A 22,110-nucleotide genomic window follows, 5' to 3' on the forward strand; every position below is an offset into this window, starting at 1 on the left:
CACGACGAAATGCTCACCGATGGAGATGGAGTTCAGCCTACGCAGTTTACTTATATACATCGCTTTTATTTATTTCCTGTGTAGAAGAAATAAAATGAGGGAAGCCGATGAGTTGTTTGAGAAAGTTTTAGGCATGTGAATGAAGCATGTGTTGATGTATTCTTAACTGAGTTTTACAACAAGATGAAAAGAAAAATAAAAAGACATTTATGAAAGGCATAGATGAAGATATGAAGATGTTGATATAGTCACTGCACTAGTTCAGAGTACTACAAGAAGTAGTTCAACGAAGCAGATAACATGGAGCTGAAAGAAGGTTAGCAGCTAAGGCGATTAACATTCAAACCATGAAGTTTATGAAAACTAGAAGCTTGGAGAAGAGTCTAGAAGCATGAAGAGATTCCTTTTTAGTTGAAAAGGAAACATGATGAAGAATTTCCTATTCCATAAAAGAAAAGGAAATTTGCAAAGAGATTTGGCAATTCCTATTAGGATTAGAATAGGAATTTAAGCTTGTATGGCCACGACCTATTGTGTATAAATAGGGGGCTAAGCCTTTGTAGAAGGGAGCGAAAAAGAGCAAGAGAATTCTTAGACATTAAGATTATGTGGGTTCTTGTAGGAAAGCATAACGCTTAAGGGGACTAAGGGGTTTGTCTTGAGAGGTTCTTGGATTGGGTATAGATTCATGAACAAGAGAGATTAGATAATTGATTGAGTGAAACTTGTAAGTTTACTAAACAGATTATCTAATAAAGAAGTTTTATTTTGAAGAACCCCTGTCTTAGTTTGTGACTCAGCTTTGTGCATCAGTTTCCATACATATCAATAGCTCTTGCGTTTTCAGCCTGATCTTTTGATGGACCGTGCATTTTCGCTACTCTTCTCACCTATAATGCTCTGTTATAGGATTTGAGTAAAAACTACGAAGGTGAAATCGCAGAGGAGCTACTAAGGGAAATGAAAAGTGAAGGCATTACTTCTACTGACAGCTCCTTCTGCTCTGTCATTGAGGGAATGTCTAATTTGGATTCATAAAAAATCAGATAATAAATTGGTCATGGCAAATTAAAGAACAGTCTAAGCTTAGGCCATGATCTTTTGACCTAAGAGATGCATTTGTAGCTGCTGAAAAGTCAGTAAGGAAGATCTGCGGTGCCACTAACTCATCTGATATGGTTATATCATGACAGCTTTGAATGATCTCTCATTTTTTGGTGAATACTGTAATCTGGTCGTTTGAGACACGAATTTGCCTGAGACACTTGATTGTCTCGAGTCATTTCGTCGGTTTTTTAGGTTCATACTTTTTTCAGAAACTTGATTTTATAAAATATATCCTTGTTGATGAACAGTTGAGAGAGATAGAGAGATCCATCCGACAAACAGTAAGAAAAGTTTTATACACCAACTTAACGAAACTTAAGAAGTCATAACATAAAACTTAAGACAACACCATCACAAAATCTTTTTTGCCTCACTAAGATATTGTTCTCCAAGACACCCCTCACATCCATCATTATTAGCGAGTCTCTCTCTTAGGGTTTTGAGACAACAAGAATCAGCTCGTCTGGTTTGATGAATTTGAATGTGCAGATATCATCAACAGCAATAGGATACTCCTTGACTACATATGCCCATCCACCAGAGAAGAATGCGTAGCCCTCCGCCAAACAAACCACAACATCCCATGTCTTCCTCCCATTTGAGTGATGGATCTTGAATATTGCCTTCTTCGCCTTCTGCCTATGATCCTTTGGGATCTTCTGCAAACTCAAAAAGAAAACTGATTTCACATATCAGGTTTTTCATAGTAAGAGACTATGTGTTAGTGTCTTTGGTTCGTCTTTATCATACCAGCCATTTGAGGTATGTTTTTCTGATGATGACGGTGAATTCTGCAACAGAGGATGAAGAGGCACCTCCAGAATCTCTCCTGACTCTTAACCACTTTCTCGGTTCTCGTGAAATTTTTGGATTCCTCAGCTTTCTTCTTTCCAAGGTTTAGCTTCCTTTTCCTTGTTCCTCTACTTAACTGTGTAGATACCACCACCTCTTCCTTCTTGTCATCTTCCACATGATCTGTTTTGATAAGACCTATAAAGAATCAATTTCTTTAATTATCCAATTTCATTGTTTCATAATCAGAAAAACAAGTCTTACTTGGAGTTTGCATCATCTCCTTGCCGTCTTGCTTAAAGATATTCACAGTAAACCGCATCTTCCCTTTGTGAGTGAAAGTAATAAACTCACTGTGTCCCAAGGCATTGTCACTCACAAACTTCTCCCATCCGGACTTCTCCATGAAGTAGAATCTTGGGTTTTTGGAGACTCCTACTTCCCAAGAGCTTCCCCATTGCGCTCTGATCTTCATCTTACGGCCGGGGAGCTCTTTGTTGGAGAAGCTTTTCGTGAAGTCATGAGGGAGTGCTCGCTTTAGATGCTCGCAAACAAGATGAATAGGCAAAAATATATCAGAAGAGTGAAATTAAACTAAACCAGTAACGGTTTACACGCCCAAATGACAAACCCACAAGACCTTGAAAAGGAACAGAGGATAGATCTCAGAAACAAAATCATGTTCATTAAAGATAAAGCATAGATCTTTACAGTCAGACAGAGAACCAAGAGAAGCAACAAAACTAGTGAGTTCGTTAGAGAGGGCAAAACCAGTGAGTTATATATGAGACCCATTAAGACAGCTAACGAAAAGATTCTACCTTTATAACAAATGTAACAAGATTCAACCATTAAGACAAGACCCATTGTTACAGATAAAAGAAACAAATTTCAACCTTTCCAAACTAAGCAAACAAGATTCCACCTTTAGACAAATACCCATTGTTACAGAAAACGAAAAGTTTCAATCTTTCCAAGAAACGACTCAATTATGGTTTCTGAAGTTGAGAGCATTGTTACCATGTTTTGTGAAGAATCTACACTCAGAAGTATCTTGAAAAACGTTTCTTCTTTGCTCCGAACAAATTCAGGGTTCCTCCTAATCATCTCTCTCGTTGGAAAATTTCAGATTAACCTTTGCTCTTTCTACTTGCTCTCCTCTCTTTCTCTCTCACTACACTCTCTTCTTTTTTTTCTTGTTTTTTTTTTCTCTTGTAATGAGCAACACAGGAGATCCACAGCTTCTTCACCTCGGGAGTCCTACCAAGAAAGATAAATGAGACTCATGTCAGACTCATACCGAAGATAGAGAGCCCCAAAACTATGAAGGACTATAGGCCAATTGCCCTCTGCTCAATCTATTACAAAATCATAGCAAAGATCCTTACTAAGAGACTCCAGCCAGTCCTCCCAAACCTGATCTCTGAAAACCAGTCAGCCTTCGTACCACAGAGAGCAGTCGCGGACAATGTACTAATCACACATGAAATGCTGCACTACCTACACACGTCAAAAGCAAAAAAGAAAGTGTTCATGTCAGTCAAAACCGATATGACAAAAGCATATGATCGTGTGGAATGGGGTTTCATCAAGATGGTAATGAAAAGATTGGGATTCCACCCCCTCTGGATAACTTGGATTATGCAATGTATCACTACCGTAACCTATTCTTACCTCCTGAATGGAGCATCGAAGGGATCCGTAGTTCCTCAACGTGGCATCAGACAAGGTGATCCTATCTCACCTTTCATCTTCATACTTTGCAGCGAAGTACTTTCAAGACTATGCCTTAAAGCCCAAGCTGAGGGCAAACTGACTGGGATCAAAGTGGGAAAAGGAAGTCCCAGAACCAACCACCTGCTATTTGCGGATGACACCATGTTTTTCTGTAAATCCGACAGTGAGGAATGTGCTACTCTCCTTGATATTCTCCACAAATATGAAGTCGCCTCGGGCCAAAAGATCAATCCGCAGAAATCAGCAATCACCTTCTCTGCAAAAACTGATGCTGCAGTTAGAACAAGAGTGAAAGATCAACTAGGAATCCAAAAAGAGGGAGGTTTGGGAAAGTACATGGGACTTCCTAAACTCTTTGGAAGGAAAAAGAAGGATCTCTTCACCAGTATAGTGGACAAAATACGACAAAAAGCTTGCAGCTGGTCCTCACGCTTCCTATCGTCAGTTGGAAAACTAGTCATGCTGAAATCGATCCTAGCTGCAATGCCAACATACACCATGTCTTGCTTCAAGATCCCCAGCTCCCTCTGCAAAAGGATTCAGTCAGTACTAACAAGATTCTGGTGGGACAAGAGTGCGGAGAAAAAGAGCATATCGTGGGTGTCCTGGAAGAAACTCACCAAATCAAAAGATAAACGTGGACTTGGATTCAGAGATATACAGTGCTTCAATGATACTCTTTTGGCCAAAGTGAGTTGGCGAATCCTTACTAAACCCTCTTGCCTACTTGCCCGAACCCTGGTAGGCAAATACTGCCTCAGCTCGTCCTTCCTTGAATGTCAACCACCGAGCTCCACCTCCCATGGCTGGAGAGGAATCTGTTTAGGCAGAGACCTCATTAAACAACACTTAGGCAAGGTGATAGGGACGGGACATCAAACCTCCTATGGTATGATCCTTGGATCTCCCTGGAGAATCCAGTCACTCCTGTGGGACCACCACCAGCAGAGTCCCAAAACCTCCGTGTGGCCAATCTTATTCTCCCCTCAGGGGACTGGGATCTCCCTCTGATTCGATACCTCCTTCCAGCTTATGAACATGAGATCCTACAACTCCGACCAAGCAAACTAGGCGCCGCTGATGCTTATGTATGGCTCCCAACGAAGACTGGAGAATACTCAGTAAAATCGGGTTATCATACGCGGATAGATACAGACTCAAACCATAACCTGCAATCACCACTAAATGAAGGTTTTAATTGGAAAAAGGGGATCTGGGACCTAAAAACATCTCCTAAAACTAAGTTTCTACTATGGAAAGCTATGAGCGGGGCCTTACCTCTAGGATCAGAGCTGGCACACCGTACCATCAATCCGCTGGCAAAGTGTCCCTTTTGTGGAGAGGAAACAGCCTTACACCTCTTTATCAAATGCTCTTTCGCCAAACAGATCTGGGAAGTTGCCCCTTTCAAGATCCCACCAGACCCAACTCGATTACCCTCCTTCAGATCACTGGTAGAACTCACAAAAAGTCTCACTTGCCTTCCCCCTAGTGGACTCAGTCAAGGACCCCTCCTACCCTGGATTTTGTGGTCGATCTGGACCGCCAGAAACAAAGTAATCTTCAATGATGTCCACCTTAAACCAATTGAAGTCCTTTCACAGGCCATCTCCGCGGCGCGAGAATGGAATCAAGCTCAGCTGAGCTCCCCAACCTCCCAAACCAGGAAGACCCAACCACCCACTTGCAGATCTGAGCCAGGAATGATAACTTGTAATACTGATGCTGCCTGGAACTCTGAGCAGCACATTGCAGGGTTGGGATGGATCTTTACCTCTGCTGATAGTAGATTCTCTGCCCAAGGGTCTACATACGCTCCACATTCACGATCTCCGGTGACTGCAGAAGCCTCGGCCATTCTACATGCGATCTAAGCCGCACGAAACCTAGGTTTTCCAAGCCTCCACATCGCTTCAGATGCTAAACAAGTAATCGAAGCCATAAATTCGGGGTCTCCACCCAAGGAACTCCACGGGATGCATCACGACATCCTCTCTTTGTCCTCCAACTTTCAAAAATTTTGTTTTTTCTTCGTTCCACGAACCTGTAATAGAGAAGCTGATGCGATTGCTAAGCTTGCTCTAAACCGTCTTATTGTAAACCCGGTTTAATATTAATTGAATCATCGTTTGAACAAAAAAAAAAGTAATGAGCAACGCAGTTCAATTCTCTTATCAAAGTTAAATAAATCGGTTTAATCACTTGGTTTAGTTACTTTTGCAAAACCGATCACAAACACAATTTCATCTTTTTCCTTTTTTTTTTTTTTTTTTCGTTTTGCATAATCATTATCATCTAACCCATCAAACTGGCAAATAATAAGTACAAGATGGAATCATTCACAATTCACACAAAACAAAGGAGACAGTTGGAAACCCCATTGATATTAACGTTCCCATCTTTTACTGCATATTAGATTATTAACCCGTTGGATTGATTGATGTTTTTGACTTAATAATCATCTAAATAGCTATACATATATAAATGGAGTTGTTCAAAAAAAAAAAAAATACATTAACGGATAGTATGCAAATGTATAATAACGTTTTAGTTTCGATTTTTTAACACAAATGTTATTGTATTTATAATTTTAAACATCATTTATGTTATTTTAAATTAGTTATAAGAATAAAAAGTTAAAATATTATTTATGTATATTGCTATTGTTAAGAATATACATCTAACTAATGAAAAAAAAACATTCAAAATTTTGAAATTATTTAAGAGAATTTGTGAAAAATGAGTTTTGCCTAATATCTCCTTTCAAATATGCTCCCTCCTAATTTCTTATTTCTTTCAAAAATGACTTAAATGCATACAAAATACCTACCGAAATCTATATATACATTGTTAGAGACATTTATAAAAGAAATCCTGAAATTGACATTTATTTACAGGCATGCCATTGACATTAAATAATTAATTTAATGAACAAATTAATTTTATTTATATTCGATTTTTATAGAAACTAAATGTTTTAAAATGTAATAAACATAATTGTAAATGTATACAAATTTTATTTTCTTATTTTATAAGGAGGTGAGTTAAGAGATATTGTTTTTTTTTTTTAAATTTGAAAAACTGATTTGATAAAAAGTGACTTTTAGTCTCATATACTATATTTTAATTTCACGGGTTTTCATATGATAAGTTTTTGCAGATTAAAAATCTTTGAACATGTTGCGTGATCCGCCTAGCATGGCGGGTTTGGACTATAATAGTATCAACACTAAAACTATTAGTTTATTTCATATACAGTAAAACCTCTATAAATTAATAATGTTGAGACCATGACATTTTATTAATTTATAGTGATATTAATTAATAATTTATAGTGATATTTACAGTAAAATCTCTATAAATTAATAATTATAATTTTACAGTATAAATTATTAATTATTAATTTATAGATATATACTTTAATCATTTAAATATTTAAAATTATGAATTGAGACAATTTTAGCAAAATAAGATTAGACTTTAAGATGTTATCACTTTAGAATTGAATTTGTAATATTTAGAAAACATTATTGACAATAAATTACAAATACCCTATAAACTATCAAAATGAAAATGGTGCATATGTAGAAATTGAAAACTTAAAAAAAACTTAACTATTTTTGTGACATTGTATAGAGTATTCTCTATCATTATAGTTTGAAAAGACAACATAACAATTATTTATAGATATAAGTTTTAAAAGAAAATTCAGAATTTTAAAGTATACATATATCAACATATATAGATATATTTACATGATTATTAATTTATGATATTATTAGGACCATATTTCACATGAGGATTTCAAAAAAAATATTATCTTATTATCTTATCAAATTTTAATATTTTTTACACTAGCCCGACTTGAGACTAGCAAAATTTATTAATTTGTAGTGTTTATTAATTAATAGAATATTAATTTAATAAAGTATTAATTTATAGAGGTTTTACTGTACTATAGATTTGTAGTCATAGTTTAGAAAATTAACTTATAAATTATTTAATATATGAACTATAAAATATTACACATACTACAACACATTCTTAATAATCCAAAAATAAAAAAATTTATATACATAAAAATATACAATAACATATCATATATGCGTAAAAAGTTAATTAATTGGGAATTTGAAAGCTAAAATTAATTAAAAATTATTATTTAAAATACAATAATTTATAATTTAGTCTCGCCGTGTACCGCGGGTGAAAACCTAGTCTATATATACATTTTTGGAGACATTTAGCAAATAAATCCTAGAGCTGGAACCTATTTACAATCATGCCATTGACATTAAATATATTTTAATTTATAATTAACTATTTATTAAAGTATGATAAAGTTTCCAATTTTTGTAAACAATTATTCCCCCATAATTTCAACTTTCCAAAAAAATTGGAACTACAACTATTTATAATAAATAGTAATTTATTAATTAATTAAACAAATATAGCATTCCCTAAATTTGAAAAAAAAATTCTTCCTAATCAAAGTAATAATGCGTGATTCCTAATGAAAGTAATATTTTTATTACGTATTTAAAACGAATTTTTACTTTCACGGGTTTCGTATGATGAGTTTTTGCGGATTAAAAATCTTTGAACATGTTGCGCGACTCGTCTAGCATGGCGGGTTTGGACTATAGAACCAACACTAAAACTATTAGTTTATCTCATTTATACTATAGATTTGTAATCATAGTTTTGAAAATTAACTTATAAATTATTAAGTATATGAACTACAAAATATTATACATACTATAACACATTCTTAATATTCCAAAAAAAAATATATATATACACATAAAAATATACACTAACATACTATATAGGCAGATACTCTTTTTAATTCTAGAGAATAAAACACATCTAGAATTTTATATTCTATCTAATAACAAATTTAATGTAATTAGGTTAAATTTACTGTAGTCATAAATTAATTGAAAATTTGAAAACTTAATAAATTAAAATTTATTATTTAAAATACAATAATTTATAATTTAGTCTCGCGGTGTACCGCGGGTGAAATCCTAGTACATGTATTATAAATGCATACAAATCTCATAAAACTTAGAACTTATAAAAATGCCTTAAAACTTAGATCCATACATTTTGATTTGTTTAATTTATGTATTTTTATTACGAGTTATATCTATATCTTTAAATATTTTTGTTTATAAACTTAATACATTTTCCTAAAAATAATAGTTATTTCTAGGTTATTATTAATAATAACAATGAGGCTGAGGTTCCAAATCTGGTATAGTCCATGGTTAATTATAAAACAACCAAAGGAAAAAAAAAATATGAAAGATAATTGCTAACAATTTTTGAGATATTGTAAAAACTGAAAAAATAATTGATGATTCCATGGATGATAATGAAATTTCGGAGACAATCATACAACTGTGGAACTCCTTCGCAAAAAAGAATAGGTAACAGTTTTACATTCCATTGCTAAAGATAATATCTTAATTAATGGTTTTTCTTAAGAACTTTTTGGTCATATCGTTAGCAAAATAAAAAAAAAAAATTGATCAACTCAAAATTATGAATTACGTTGCAGGATTCTGGCATATGCTCATTTTCAAAATTATACAATAAAGAGTTGCATGATAACGTAAAAATTTGACATATAAGTACTATCATTCCAAAACCAGCATCTATTAACATTTTTGAAATACAATTTGTGTCTACTTGTAGTTATATATATATATATATATATATATATATTTATTTATTTATTTGCAATGTTAATCCTTACAAAATTTAGTTATCCAAATTCTAAGATCAATTATAGGTAAAATTTAAAAGATAAAGAAATCTCTCAATCTAATTAAAACATAAATATATGATTCTCTTTTTATTTTTATTTGATTTTATATTTAAATTATTTTGAATTATTTAGTAATATATCTAGTTAATAAAATTAGGGATTTTTTCAACATATATTACTCAACTAATGAATAAAAAAAATATGTATACAATATCCCATATCGCCTAAAAACACTAGGCAAAGATTCATAGTAATACTATAAAAGAGATACCAAAATGATTTCAAAAACGAATGAGCAGAAATCTTGATTTATTAGGCATTCAAATTTAAAAGTTTTATTTGGTTTATTTTTTTTCTTTATTTTAGGGAATTTAAAATTTTAAAAAACTTCAAAATATTATAAATATTTATACTTTATGAAACGACCCGACACGTTTTTTTAATAAATAATAATAAGAATAATAATCTATACTAATAAAAAGTAGAAGCTATAAGCTCCTAAGGACGTCCACATAGGATTTTAAACAACCAATAGAAATTTGACATATCACTTATTAACATTTTATACAATTTCCTGAATTTACTATATTAAGAATTATTTTAAAAAACCTATCATGATTTGACATGTCATTCATTAATATTTTTTAAATTTACAGAATTTTTTAGAAAAAGGAAAATTTTAAATTTATGGAAATCAAAGAACTAAGAACAATATCCCAAATCGGATAGAAATGTTTTAGACAATGGTTCAGAACCAGTATAAATAAGATTAATATGCTTCCAACAACGAATGAGCAGGAAAACTTGATTTATCAGGCGTCCAAGTTTAAAAGGTGTATTTGGTTTGATCTGGTTTTTTATTTGATCAAATTAAAACTTTAAAAGTTTCAAAAAAATATTATAATATTTAAAAAATTTAAAAATTTAAATATTATAAATATTGAAACTTTTAAAAGTTCTTAGCTTTTATTTTTTTAAAAATATTATAAGTTTTAAATTTTAAAAGTTTAAAATATTATAAATATTGAAAATTTTTAAAAGGTTCAAATTTTATATTTCGAAACCTTTTAAAAGTTTTAAATATTATAAATATTGATGCAAAACATAAATTATCTTATTTATCTACATTTGTGTTTTTTATTTCTTATGAGCTGTAAAACATATTTTTGTGTATGATTTTATAGATGCGTTGATATTCTTTCATTAATTTTTTATTTTTGGGTATAAGGCCATCATTAACGGCATAACACTCTCCCTGTTCTAAGCCCAATTATATAATAAAAAAATTGAACAGTGGGCTTAGATCAAAAATATTGGTCTTGTTTCAGAACTGATCCACAGCCCGTTCTTACATTCTTCCTCTCTTCTGATTGGTCGGAAAAAATGGGAAGGAAATTGAAACACCAAAATCGTGTCTAGGTTTTGGTTTTCTTTCGAAAACGGCGACAGCTTCGTTCTCGCCATAGTCGCCGCCGAAGCTTTGTTTTCCGGCAATTGAAACACCAAAATCGGAAGGAGAGAAGCTAGTTCCGTCCTATTCTGTCCTTGTCTCCGTCGTTGTCTCCGTCGTTTCCTTTGTCGGGCTTTTGGCATATCGGAACCAAAATCTCAAACGAACCCAAAAAAAAATCGAAACGCCTTTGTCTCCTCCTCTCCTTTGTCGGGCAAATCTCCGGTCATACAGAGAAGGTTTGTCACAGTCGTTTCCTCTTTCAATCTTTGAGTTAGGTTTTATCGATTTAGGGTTAATCTCAAATCTGTTAATTAGGTTTCGGTTTAGTATAGGATTTGGGATTAATCATTATACGATTATAGTGAGCTTATCTATGATTGAATTCCGAGAGTTGTATTTTGTTTTTTTTTATCAACAATAAAACTCATGAATTAAACTTGAAATTTCGTTGTTTCGGAGGTTTGTAGGTGAGGTCAACTAGTGGAAGTTAATCGGATTCTTCAAGAAACCTGCGTTTGCTCGAAAGTTAAAGGTTAGTCGCAAGGTTGGTTTCCTGATTTGAGTTGTGATATTAGTGTTTATTCAATGATTAGTTTTGATTGAAGTGGCTTGGTAATTGTGGTTTGATTGTGTAATGAGGGAAATTGTTTTGTGGTGTCGGATGTTAGACATTGTTGTTGTCAATTAAGTGTCTCTTTGTTTTGGTTTGTATGTCTCACCATCTAACCTTTTATCATTCGGTTTGTTTGTATGTCTCTTAGATTTAGCTAGTCTTTGTGATTGTAGTTTTGTTTTGTAGGTTTGAGTTATGTAAAAACTTGTGAAACTGTCTGCTACCAAATCATTTAACAAATATAGTTGAGTAGTTACCAAATCTATGAATGATTTACTTTGAAAAAATAGTAAATGACTTTTATTTACTTCTGATTTGACTGAAGTAGGTTGTTGTTATTTACAATTAAAACTCCCTAATAACTTCTGATTTGATTTAGTGATGGCTTCTTAAGTTCTCTACATTACCTCCACCCGCTTTGCTTCTTAAGTCCATCTTGTTTCCTTCTTAGTGATCTATATTACATCCGAATCTTCTATCAATCTCTCACGCTGTTTTACTTCTCTTCTATCATCCTTCTTGTTGGCTTTTTTCTTCCAATCTATCATCACATTTACTTCTCCTCTATCATCCACCTTCGAACAATATCTTTTCTTTGTTTAATTCTGATTGCTATGGAAGCAAACAATACTCCTAACAATCAGTCTCAACCCTACTTTAGCCTTCTTAACTTCCCATATGACAGCTTTGCTCCCCATGTAAACATTGGTTCCTCTCAAATTCCTTCTTTTAGTTCACAACCAAGTTCACAGCCGAGTTCACAGCCGAGTGAACCTCCTAGTCAAACAGAAGAGACAGCAGAACAGCGAAGGGAGAGAAGGCTATAGTCCACTCAAGATGACTTAGTCCTAATAAGCGGCTGGTTAAACACATCGAAGGATGCAGTAGTTGGGAATGGGCAAAAGGCAGGGTCCTTTTGGATCCGTATAGGAGACTACTACGAAACAAGTAGTCATGTCCGTGATGGTGCTCAGCCTAGGCGCCCTGACCATTGTAGACAAAGGTGGCAAAAAATCAGTAAGGAAGTGAGCAGGTTCTGTGGAGCTTTTGCAGAGGCAGAGAGTGAGAGAGCTAGTGGGATGAACGATCTAGATGTTTTACAAAATGCTTACCAAATCTACACTAACCTGTACAAGAAGAAGTTCGGTATGGAGTATGCTTGGAATGTTCTACGCTATGAACAGATATGGACAAGTCTCGAGGCTATGAACCCCACTCCAAGGACAACCAGTTCTAACAAAAGGAAAGCTGATGAAGCTGCACCATCTACGGGTTCTGTCGTTGGTGAGCACGAGAGCAGACCCGCGGGCATCAAGGCAACGAAAAGAGTAAGGAACAAAGGCAAAGAGAAGACTGCACCATCTGCGGAGTTTAGTCACATGTGGGAGATAAAACAGAATGAAACCCTAGACGAAGATGAAAAAGCATTGAAGAAGAAGCTAATGGCGGAACTGTTTTAACTATGTTTTTTAACTATGTATGCGGATGTTTGTCAATCTTGTTTTGTTTAAGCGATGTTTAGAATGAATCTATGCTATATGTTTTTCATGAATGTGGATGTTTTATATTTGATTCAATGTTTAGAATGAATCAATGTTTATGTTTGTTGTTCACTGTTTTAATATGCTATATATGAACCCGTGAATCCATATCAATGTTAATATGCTATATGTTTTTCATGAACTTATATATGTGTTTCGGTTTCAGGTTGAAGAAAGCATGGACCGTGAATATGACTATGGTATAAACAGCCCATTAGACTATAGTATTGAGTCAGAAGAGGAGGCTGAGACCGGTTACTATCCTCCGGAACCAGCTCCTGCGATTGGATTCACAAGCCTCCGGAACCAGGTTCCAAATGATCCAGCTGAACTGAACCAGCTCAACGAACAAGTGATCCAGCTCAACGACCAAGTGATCCAGCTCAAGGTACTTGTGATCCAGCTCAAGGATCAAGTGATCCAGCTCAAGGACCGAGTGATCCAGCTGACTGACCAAGTGAACCAGCTCAAGTAATGATCAACCCGTGATGTGTGGATGTTGTTGTTTGCTTTCGGATGTTGTTTGCTTTAGTATTACCAAACCTGTGATGTGTGGTGGTTGTTGCTATGTACTCGTGAATGAACCCGTGATGTTTGCTATGTCTTTGCCTTCTTTTGAACCCATGATGTTGCTATGTACTCGTGAATGAACCCGTGATGTTTGCTATGTCTTTGCCTTCTTTGGATTTTAGTTTGTTCACTTGTATATATGAGATGAGAAACATTTGCTCCTTGCACCAACACAAACATTTGCTTCTCTCTACAACAAAAATATTTCCTTCTATAACCAAAATAAAATATTTCATTCTTTCTTACCCAAAACAAATACTTCTTTCTCTTCTTCTTTGCTATGGCATCTTCTTCAAACAAATTTCACTACCATTATGATCCAAATAATGATAGTATTAACCAATTTTTTCAAGAGCAATTTAATAATCAATTTGAAGCTGCTGAAGAGGATATTTTGGAGGAACCATCTACACGTATTTATATCGATAGACAACGGGAAGAAGGCCACAAACGTTTATGGAACGATTATTTTAGTGATAATCCGACTTACACGACGAGGCAATTTCGCCGATGGTTTCGCATGTATTCACGAGGCACCGGTAAACCAACAATTGTTTTGGAGGCGGTAGCTTCACAAGATCTCTGGATATGGCACGCATTTTTTGGAGCTCCAGGTACTTGTAACGATTTAAATGTTCTTGATCAGTCACCAGTATTTAATGACATTATTTACGGTCGAGCTCCTGAAGTTACGTACTATGTCAACGGAAATGAGTATAATTTGGCTTACTATTTGACGGATGGTATTTACCCGGAATGGGCGACATTTGTTAAATCCATCCAACAACCACAACATCCGAAACATCGTTTGTTTGCAGAAAAACAAGAAGGTGCACGAAAAGATGTTGAGCGTGCATTTGGAGTCCTGCAATCTAGATTCGCCATGATTAAAAATCCATCTCTTTTATGGTCAAAGGGTAAGATTGCATATATTATGAGAGCATGTCTCATACTCCATAATATGATTGTCGAAGATGAACGAGATTCATACACGCTCTATGACGAACAAGAATTCCAACAAGAAGATGAAACCGGAATTACTCCAGATCTTTCGTTTTCAGTAAATATGCCTTCAAATCTTGAGGGTTTAGGTGATGGCCATACTATAATTCGTGATAGACAAGCACATGGGAAATTAAAGGAGGATCTGATAGAGCATATATGGAATAAATTTGGACATTAAACTATTTATTGATTAAATAAGATGTTTATCTACTATAATTAATTAAGTAATATGTTTGTTTGTTTTTTTACATTTTATTTACAAGTTTATAAGTAAGCAATTTAAATGTTATTTTATAAGTTTTTATAATTTGTAAAATGTTTATGAATATTATATTATTAAATCTTATGATCTTAAACATGTTCTCCCAATAAATACCTTCTTAACAAAAGATCTTAACTACTAATCTTACATTATTTCACTATATCTTTATTTTAAGAACACCATAATTAGTTCTCCCATTTTTTTTACCTATGATCTTAACAACTGATCTAACATTATTTTCACTATATATATAATCTAAGAACACAAAAAAAAGTTCTCCCATTAATGATGCCCTAAGGAAGAAGGATTGACATCACAAGACCTTAATTTGATGTTTGAGTCAAATTTTGAAGTTTAAAGAAGAAATATTGACGACAAACACATATATTTTATTAGCTATACATAGACATCACCAGGATTACGGTTGTCACGGTTAAGGTTTATTAGCCATCGATTATGGTTAGAAATTTTGTTTAACCTTAACCAGAACCGTTTAATAAATGGTTAAACGGTTACATTTAAATACGGTTCCGGTTCAAGCGCTTACGGTTATATACGGTTACGGTTATTTGATAATATGATATGGTTGATATTATTTGATGATATAATATAATTGATATTATTTATTTATAATTAATATGTTCTTATAGTTTACTCATATTTCTATATATCATATGATTCATATTAAATAAATAATTATTAGTATATTTTATTATGTTTTTAAAATATATTATAAAGCAAGTAAGGATTTTGGTTTGAAAAGTTTCTAAACATGTGGATCTGAAACCAAATAAGTATATGGATGAAATTATCAATAATTGGGTGCATGTGTTGACTATGCTGGTAATCATGAATTTCACAAATTTTATGAGAAAATAAATGATTTTGTTCTTGGAGTTTGATGGGTTAACAAGTTGTGTGGTAGTCTAAAAAAAAGGTTTTTCAGTGGAAGAATGTGAAGAAGTTGACGAGGAAGAAGAAGAAAAAGAGAACACAAAATTTGACAATGAAAATGACATGAAATAATATGACAAATAAGAAAACATTGAATAAAAAACACGAAAACATAGGTGGTAGCGATCAATTAAATATGAAAACGAGTTAAATTCATGATTATATAATTGTTTCATTTTTCTGGTGGTCAAAGAAAATGGTTTAGGATATGTGAGGTCATCAGTTTGATTTGCCTCGCCTGTACGTCAAGTTAAATTCATCATTTTTTTTTTATCAGATTTCATTTTATAACACAACTGATTTTTATATTTTTAAAAAATTGTGTATCTGAAATTTAATTTTTTTCTTAGTACTAATTTTAATTTCTTTTATGAGATAATATTTTATTACCGTAATCAATCATATATAATTTTTATCAAAATATATAAAATAAACCCACGGGTAGCGTGGGTTCAAAACCTTGTAATAATAATAAATACTCTACAACTAGTGGTCTCATACCCACTAGACACCTAACCACAAACACATACAACAGCGGATAACAATACCAATAAATAACCAATAATCAATATCAATAATAAATAACCAATAATAATCCATAACAATTAAACCAGTATTCCAAACATCATGAATCATAGTTACAGCAACCTAAACCACATTCTAATGACTCAACTTTAGCAACCTAGCAATACCAGACAACAACCAATCGAGTCCCTAGAACATCCTCCTCTTCATCGCCTTGATTCCACGATCACACTTTGCCTTTACCTGCACCACAAACACAAAATGAGATGCATGAGTATTTGATAAACACTCAGCGAGGTAATCCTCTCATCTACTGAGCTATACACACAAGCAATAAGATCTCTACATGCCACAATCAACAAACAATATAAACAAACCAGGCAATATAATAAGCAACACGTCATCGTCGTAACTGAAAAACGACACCAGCACACCATCACGTACTCGACACAACCCGAAACCCTAGTGGTGTCGAGCGACACCTCCACATGGTGTCGATCGACACTCGCCAAAGTTATTGAGCCATCCTCGATTTGGTGTCGATCGACACCGATGCCGAGCATCGATTTTCTTCGATCAGAAACTCCGAATCTCGCCTCCAATCTTCTCCAATCCGCTCCAAGCATCCCCAGAAGCAAAACCCAGCCCCATCAGTAACGAAAAACCATAGAAACTCAAAGGAAACAATCAAATAAGCACCAAATCACAGAAAAACTAGAGATCTCAGCTTAGATAAGCCATGGTCATGCACTCACCTCTTTGCAGGAAGATTCTGACCAACAGTAACGAAATCAACCTTCCTAGCAAGCTTCTAGCTCCTTCCTAGCTCCAAATCTCCCAAGAAAAGCCAACAAATCTCCAAAAACTCAAGAACTCTTCTTTTCTCTCTTTGTTTTCTCTAAAACGGCGAGACAACAACAAAAACACGACCTAGGTTATTTTCCTCCCTTAAATATCTCGGTTCAATGATTTTTCTCTAAAGCAAACTGGTCCAAATCGATAATTAAATCGAACTGGTCAAACCAGAAAATATTGGTGTCGATCGACACTACCCTTGGTGTCGATCGACACCTATCCCCAAAACGCACATTTTGGTTCACGGATGTTACACTTTATGAGAAGTTTAAATATTATTAATATTTCTATTTATTAAAAAATAAACTTTATAATAATTTTAAAATATTAAAAATATATTAAAATTTTTATGAAGTTTGCAAGGGGGTTATATGACAAGACGAGTTTGGGTTGATATTAATATAAATTTAAAATATCATTAATTCGGTAATACACGTGTAAAAAAAACTATTTCATTATTTTGTTAACAATATCAATATTAGAGTAATAGATATAACTAATTAAGTTGACTAAAGTAATATTATGTAAAAAATAAATTATTCCACATTATACCGTGGGTTATATCATATAACTAATAAAAATACTAAATAAAGCAAAGAAAATTAATAAAGAAATAACACTTAAATTTTTTTTTTTACCAAATAACTTGTCTCTCGGTTTACCGCGGGTCAAATATAGTATATATATAACATTATACACTATATTAAATTTGGTTTTGTTTCTTGGAAAAAAATCAAACAATTCCAGGTGCTAGTGATTGTTCATGATTAGACAATGAGATTATGAAATTCTTGACAGCCACTGTTACCAAATGCAATATCATCATCCAGAAATATCCTAGTAGTTCGGATATTGATGTTGACAAAAATGACCATCAAAACAAAAACAAGTAATTGAAAAATCTCTGATGTAAACGATAACGTTTATAAGATTGCAACTTTATATTTTTGTTATTTTTAGGAGAAAAACTAGATTTAATTTTCTATTCATTAGATTTTTTTTTCTTTTGGCTAGCAAGGACAACAAAGAAACTACTACACATGCATCAAGTAGTGAATTTACTATGTGTAGAAATGGGGGAAAAGATGATATGGATGTGAGAGTAAAAGCTCTCGTCACAGAATCATCACAAGTTGTCGACATGTCCACACTTTCTATGAGGATTTTTGGAAAAAGACCAATGAAACAAACTTCAAAATGAAAGAGATAGAGAAGAAATTGACTACTCATGTTAGGGCATATTTATAAGGAGATCAGTTTAGGGTGTTCTTAGAGTATAAATATTGTAAAAATAATGTAAGATCAGTAGTTAAGAACTTTTGTTAAGAAGTTAGTTATTGGGAGAACACGTATAAGATCTTAAAATTTAATAATATAATATTTATAAACATATTACAATTATAATAATTTAGAAAATAACATTTTAATTGCAAACTCAAAAAACTTTAACTAAAATTCAAAATACAATACCAAATTTTTATGAAAAAAAAAACATTTTAAATAATTTATTTTTTTTAAAAAACAAACAAACATATTACTTAATTAATTAAACAAGACAAACGTTTTATTTAATTAATACATAGATTAATGTCCAAATTTATTCCAAATATTCTCAATCAAATCCTCCTTTAATTTGCGATGTGCTTGTTTATCACGAATTATTGTATGGCCATCACCTAAACCCTCAAGATTTGAAGGTATAGTTACTGAAAAGGTAAGATCCGGAGTAGTTCCAGTTCCATCTTCTTGTTGGAATTCTTGTTCGTCATAGAGTGTGTATGAATCTCGTTCATCTTCGACAATCATATTATGCAGTATGAGACATGCTCTCATAATATATGCAATTTTACCCTTTGACCATAAAAGAGATGGATTTTTAATCATGGCGAATCTAGATTGCAGGACTTCAAATGCACGCTCAACATCTTTCCGTGCACCTTCTTGACGTTCTGCAAACAATCGATGTTTCGGGTGTTGAGGTTGTGGGATGGATTTAACAAATGTTGCCCATTCAGGGTAAATACCATCCGTCAGATAGTAAGCCAAATTATACTCATTTCCGTTGACATAGTACGTAACTTCGGGAGCTCGACCGTAAATAATGTCATTAAATACTGGTGATTGATCTAGGACATTTAAATAGTTACAAGTACCTGGAGCTCCAAAAAATGTGTGCCATATCCAGAGATCTTGTGAAGCTACCGCCTCCAAAACAATTGTTGGCTTATCGGTGCCTCTTGAATACATTCCTTTCCAAGCGGTTGGGCAATTTTTCCACTTCCAGTGCATACAGTCAATGCTTCCAACCATCCCGGGAAAACCCCTCTGTTCTCCATAAAACAGTAGCCTTTGAAGATCCTCTGGTGTTGGTCGGCGTAGGTATTCAGTGCCAAACAAGTCAACTATCCCGACGACAAAATGTTCCAAACATTTTCGAGCAGTACATGCAGCAAGACGTATGTATTCGTCAACCGAGTCCGACGCAGTCCCATATGCTAAAAGTCGAATTGCTGCAGTACATTGTTGTAGGGGTGATAGACCATTCCGGAAGGTTGCATCCCTTTTTGGCTTAAAATATGGAACTTCTTCACTGAGAAGATTCACAATACGCAAGAACAACATTCGAAACCGTCGCCGGAATTGGTGAGCATTGTAAGTCGGATTATCAGAAAAATAATCGTTCCACAAACGTTCATGCCCTTCTTCTCGGTTTCTATCGATATATGTACGTGGTTTCCTTTCGACCGGAATATCCTCTTTAACAGCTTCAAACTGGTTACTAAATTGCTCTTGAAAGAATTGGTTTAAACTATCATTATTGGGATCATAATGGTAGTGAAATTTGTTGGAAGAAGATGCCATATAAAGTATGTATTTATATGATGAACAAAGAGAGAAGAGAATTGTGTGTTTTTGGCGAGAGAAGAGAATTGGTTTGTTTTTGAATAAGATGAACAAAAGATAGAAGAGAAGCAATGAACAAAAGATAGAAGAAAATGTATGTTTGATTATGATGATTTACACTCTTGTGCTATTGTCATATATATATATATGACTGTTAACTTGTGCATGTCAGTGTTTACAAGACTGTGAACTTGTGAGTGTTTAGTTGGTGCATGTGAATAATCAGACAAACTTAAAAAATTTCTTGTGACTCTTGTCTTTTTAACTAAAATCCAAACAAAGAAAACAACATCCTAAACAAAAAACCAAACAAGCCGTTCACGGGTTCAACATTCCGAAGCAAACGACAACAACAAACATTCGAAACAAATTTACTTGAGCTGGATCACTTGATCCTTGAGCTGGATCACTTGGTCCTTGAGCTGGATCACTAAAAGCTTGAGCTGGATCACTTGGTCGTTGAGCTGGATCACTTGGTCGTTGGGTTCAGCTTCATGGTTCGCCAGACTAGGTAGTGGTTCAGCTTCACGGTTCGACAGACTAGGTAGTGGTCCAATCTCGGTTGATGGTTGCGGTTGATAGTAACATGTCTCAGGCTCCTCTTCTGAATCGGAACTATAGTCTAATGGGCTGTTTATGCCATCGTCATATTCAGCGAACATGTCTTCTTCAACCTGAAACCAAAACATATATTTAAGTTTGCGAAAACACATAGATAAGTATAACATAAACTAGAGTTAAAACATAAACATAACCCGATTCATTAAAAACATAAACTAGAGTTAAGACATAAACATAACCCGATTAATTAAAAACATAAACTAGACTTAAAACTAAACATAAACATAAACATAAACATAAACTTAAAATGAACACCATCAGCAGACCCTAAAGCTAAAACAGTTCAGCCATTAGCTTCTTCTTTAGAGCTTTTTCATCTTCATCTAGCGTTTCTTTCTTGGCAAGGAGAGTGTCAAGAATGGACATCTTTTGAAGTTGTTTCATGCCCTCTAAATCCTTCTTTTTGATCTCCCACATGTGACTAAACTTTGCCGATGGTGCAGTCTTCTCTTTAGCTTTGTTCCTTGATTTTTTCATTGCCTTTATGCCAGCAGGCCTGCTGATTTTTCATTGCCTTTTCACCCTTTGCCTCTGCATAAGCTCCACAGAACTTACTAACATCCCTGCTGATTTTTTGCCATCGTTGTCTACAATGGTCAGGGAGCCTTGGTTCACCACCACCAAGGACATGATCACTTGTTGCATAATAGTCACCAATGCGCTTCCAAAAGGACCCAAATGGTTGATCATTCCCAACTATTGCATCCTTCGATGTGTTTAAACGGACCATATCCTTCTCTCCCTACGCTGTTCTGCTGTCTCTTATGTTTGACTAGGAGGTTGACTCGGCTGTGAACTAGTTTGTGAACTAAAAAATGGGATTTGAGATTGACTACTAGGAGTATTATTCGATTCCATAGCAAGAAGATTTAAAACGGAAGAAGGTGAGGAAGAGAGATTATTGGAAACTTCTTAGAGATTGGTAATAAAGAAGGAAATAAGATTGGTTATTATAGAGAAGTTAAGAAGATCATTAAATTCAAAGTTTGGTGTTGGTAGAGAATTTTAATTCTAAATAACCATTACCTACTTCAGTCAAATCAGAAGTAAATAAAGGTCATTTAGTGTTTTAGATAATAAACAAACCAAAAAAGTTTGGTTTCGTTAAAGCATAGAACTCACTTTACAACTATAGTCTACACTATCACAACTAAACAACCAACATATACCATCGCAATCACCATCACAATAACCAAGCAAACAACACTTTAAAGGCAACTACAATCACTTAAAATCTGTGAATAATCAGTTACTACACAACTACACAAACCACTCAAACATATTATACAATAGATAAACCAATCAACCATCCCATACCATCACAACTAAAGTTCAGTTTCTTTAATACCATGCGTTAAACCAACCTAGACCGTCGCATACACCATCACAATAACC

The 22,110-nt window shown here is 33.9% G+C and overlaps 1 protein-coding gene and 1 long non-coding RNA gene across 21 annotated transcripts; one reads left to right on the forward strand and one right to left on the reverse strand.

The window, feature by feature from the left end:
* Positions 1–1,458: 1,458 nt before the first annotated feature.
* LOC104723420 (B3 domain-containing protein At2g16210-like) lies at positions 1,459–5,988 on the reverse strand. 20 transcript variants are annotated; one of them, XM_087473965.1, is made up of 11 exons: positions 5,411–5,714; positions 4,915–5,328; positions 4,518–4,805; positions 4,257–4,442; positions 3,973–4,163; positions 3,574–3,901; positions 3,288–3,399; positions 2,920–3,159; positions 2,164–2,434; positions 1,858–2,082; positions 1,459–1,766 (listed from the first exon to the last, which is right to left on the reverse strand). In XM_087473965.1, the coding sequence occupies exons 8-11, from the start codon at positions 3,004–3,006 to the stop codon at positions 1,747–1,749; spliced, it is 603 nt and encodes a 200-aa protein (XP_087330091.1). In that variant the 5' UTR covers positions 3,007–3,159; positions 3,288–3,399; positions 3,574–3,901; positions 3,973–4,163; positions 4,257–4,442; positions 4,518–4,805; positions 4,915–5,328; positions 5,411–5,714; the 3' UTR covers positions 1,459–1,746. The 20 variants fall into 20 exon arrangements, with proteins under 20 accessions (XP_087330091.1, XP_087330089.1, XP_087330080.1 ...); XM_087473963.1 differs by having other exon boundaries at positions 3,574–3,892; positions 4,257–4,454; positions 4,915–5,818; XM_087473954.1 differs by having other exon boundaries at positions 1,858–2,097; positions 3,574–3,892; positions 4,257–4,454; positions 4,915–5,818.
* Positions 5,989–10,698: 4,710 nt separating this feature from the next.
* On the forward strand, positions 10,699–13,686 carry LOC147933952 (uncharacterized). The gene is made up of 3 exons (XR_015570321.1): positions 10,699–11,101; positions 11,333–11,397; positions 13,186–13,686. It is a non-coding gene; the product is annotated as an uncharacterized LOC147933952 (long non-coding RNA).
* Positions 13,687–22,110: the final 8,424 nt, after the last annotated feature.

This window comes from Camelina sativa, chromosome 11 (genome assembly GCF_030686135.1).
Source record: "Camelina sativa cultivar CO46 ecotype springtype chromosome 11, ASM3068613v1".
NCBI lineage: Eukaryota > Viridiplantae > Streptophyta > Magnoliopsida > Brassicales > Brassicaceae > Camelina > Camelina sativa.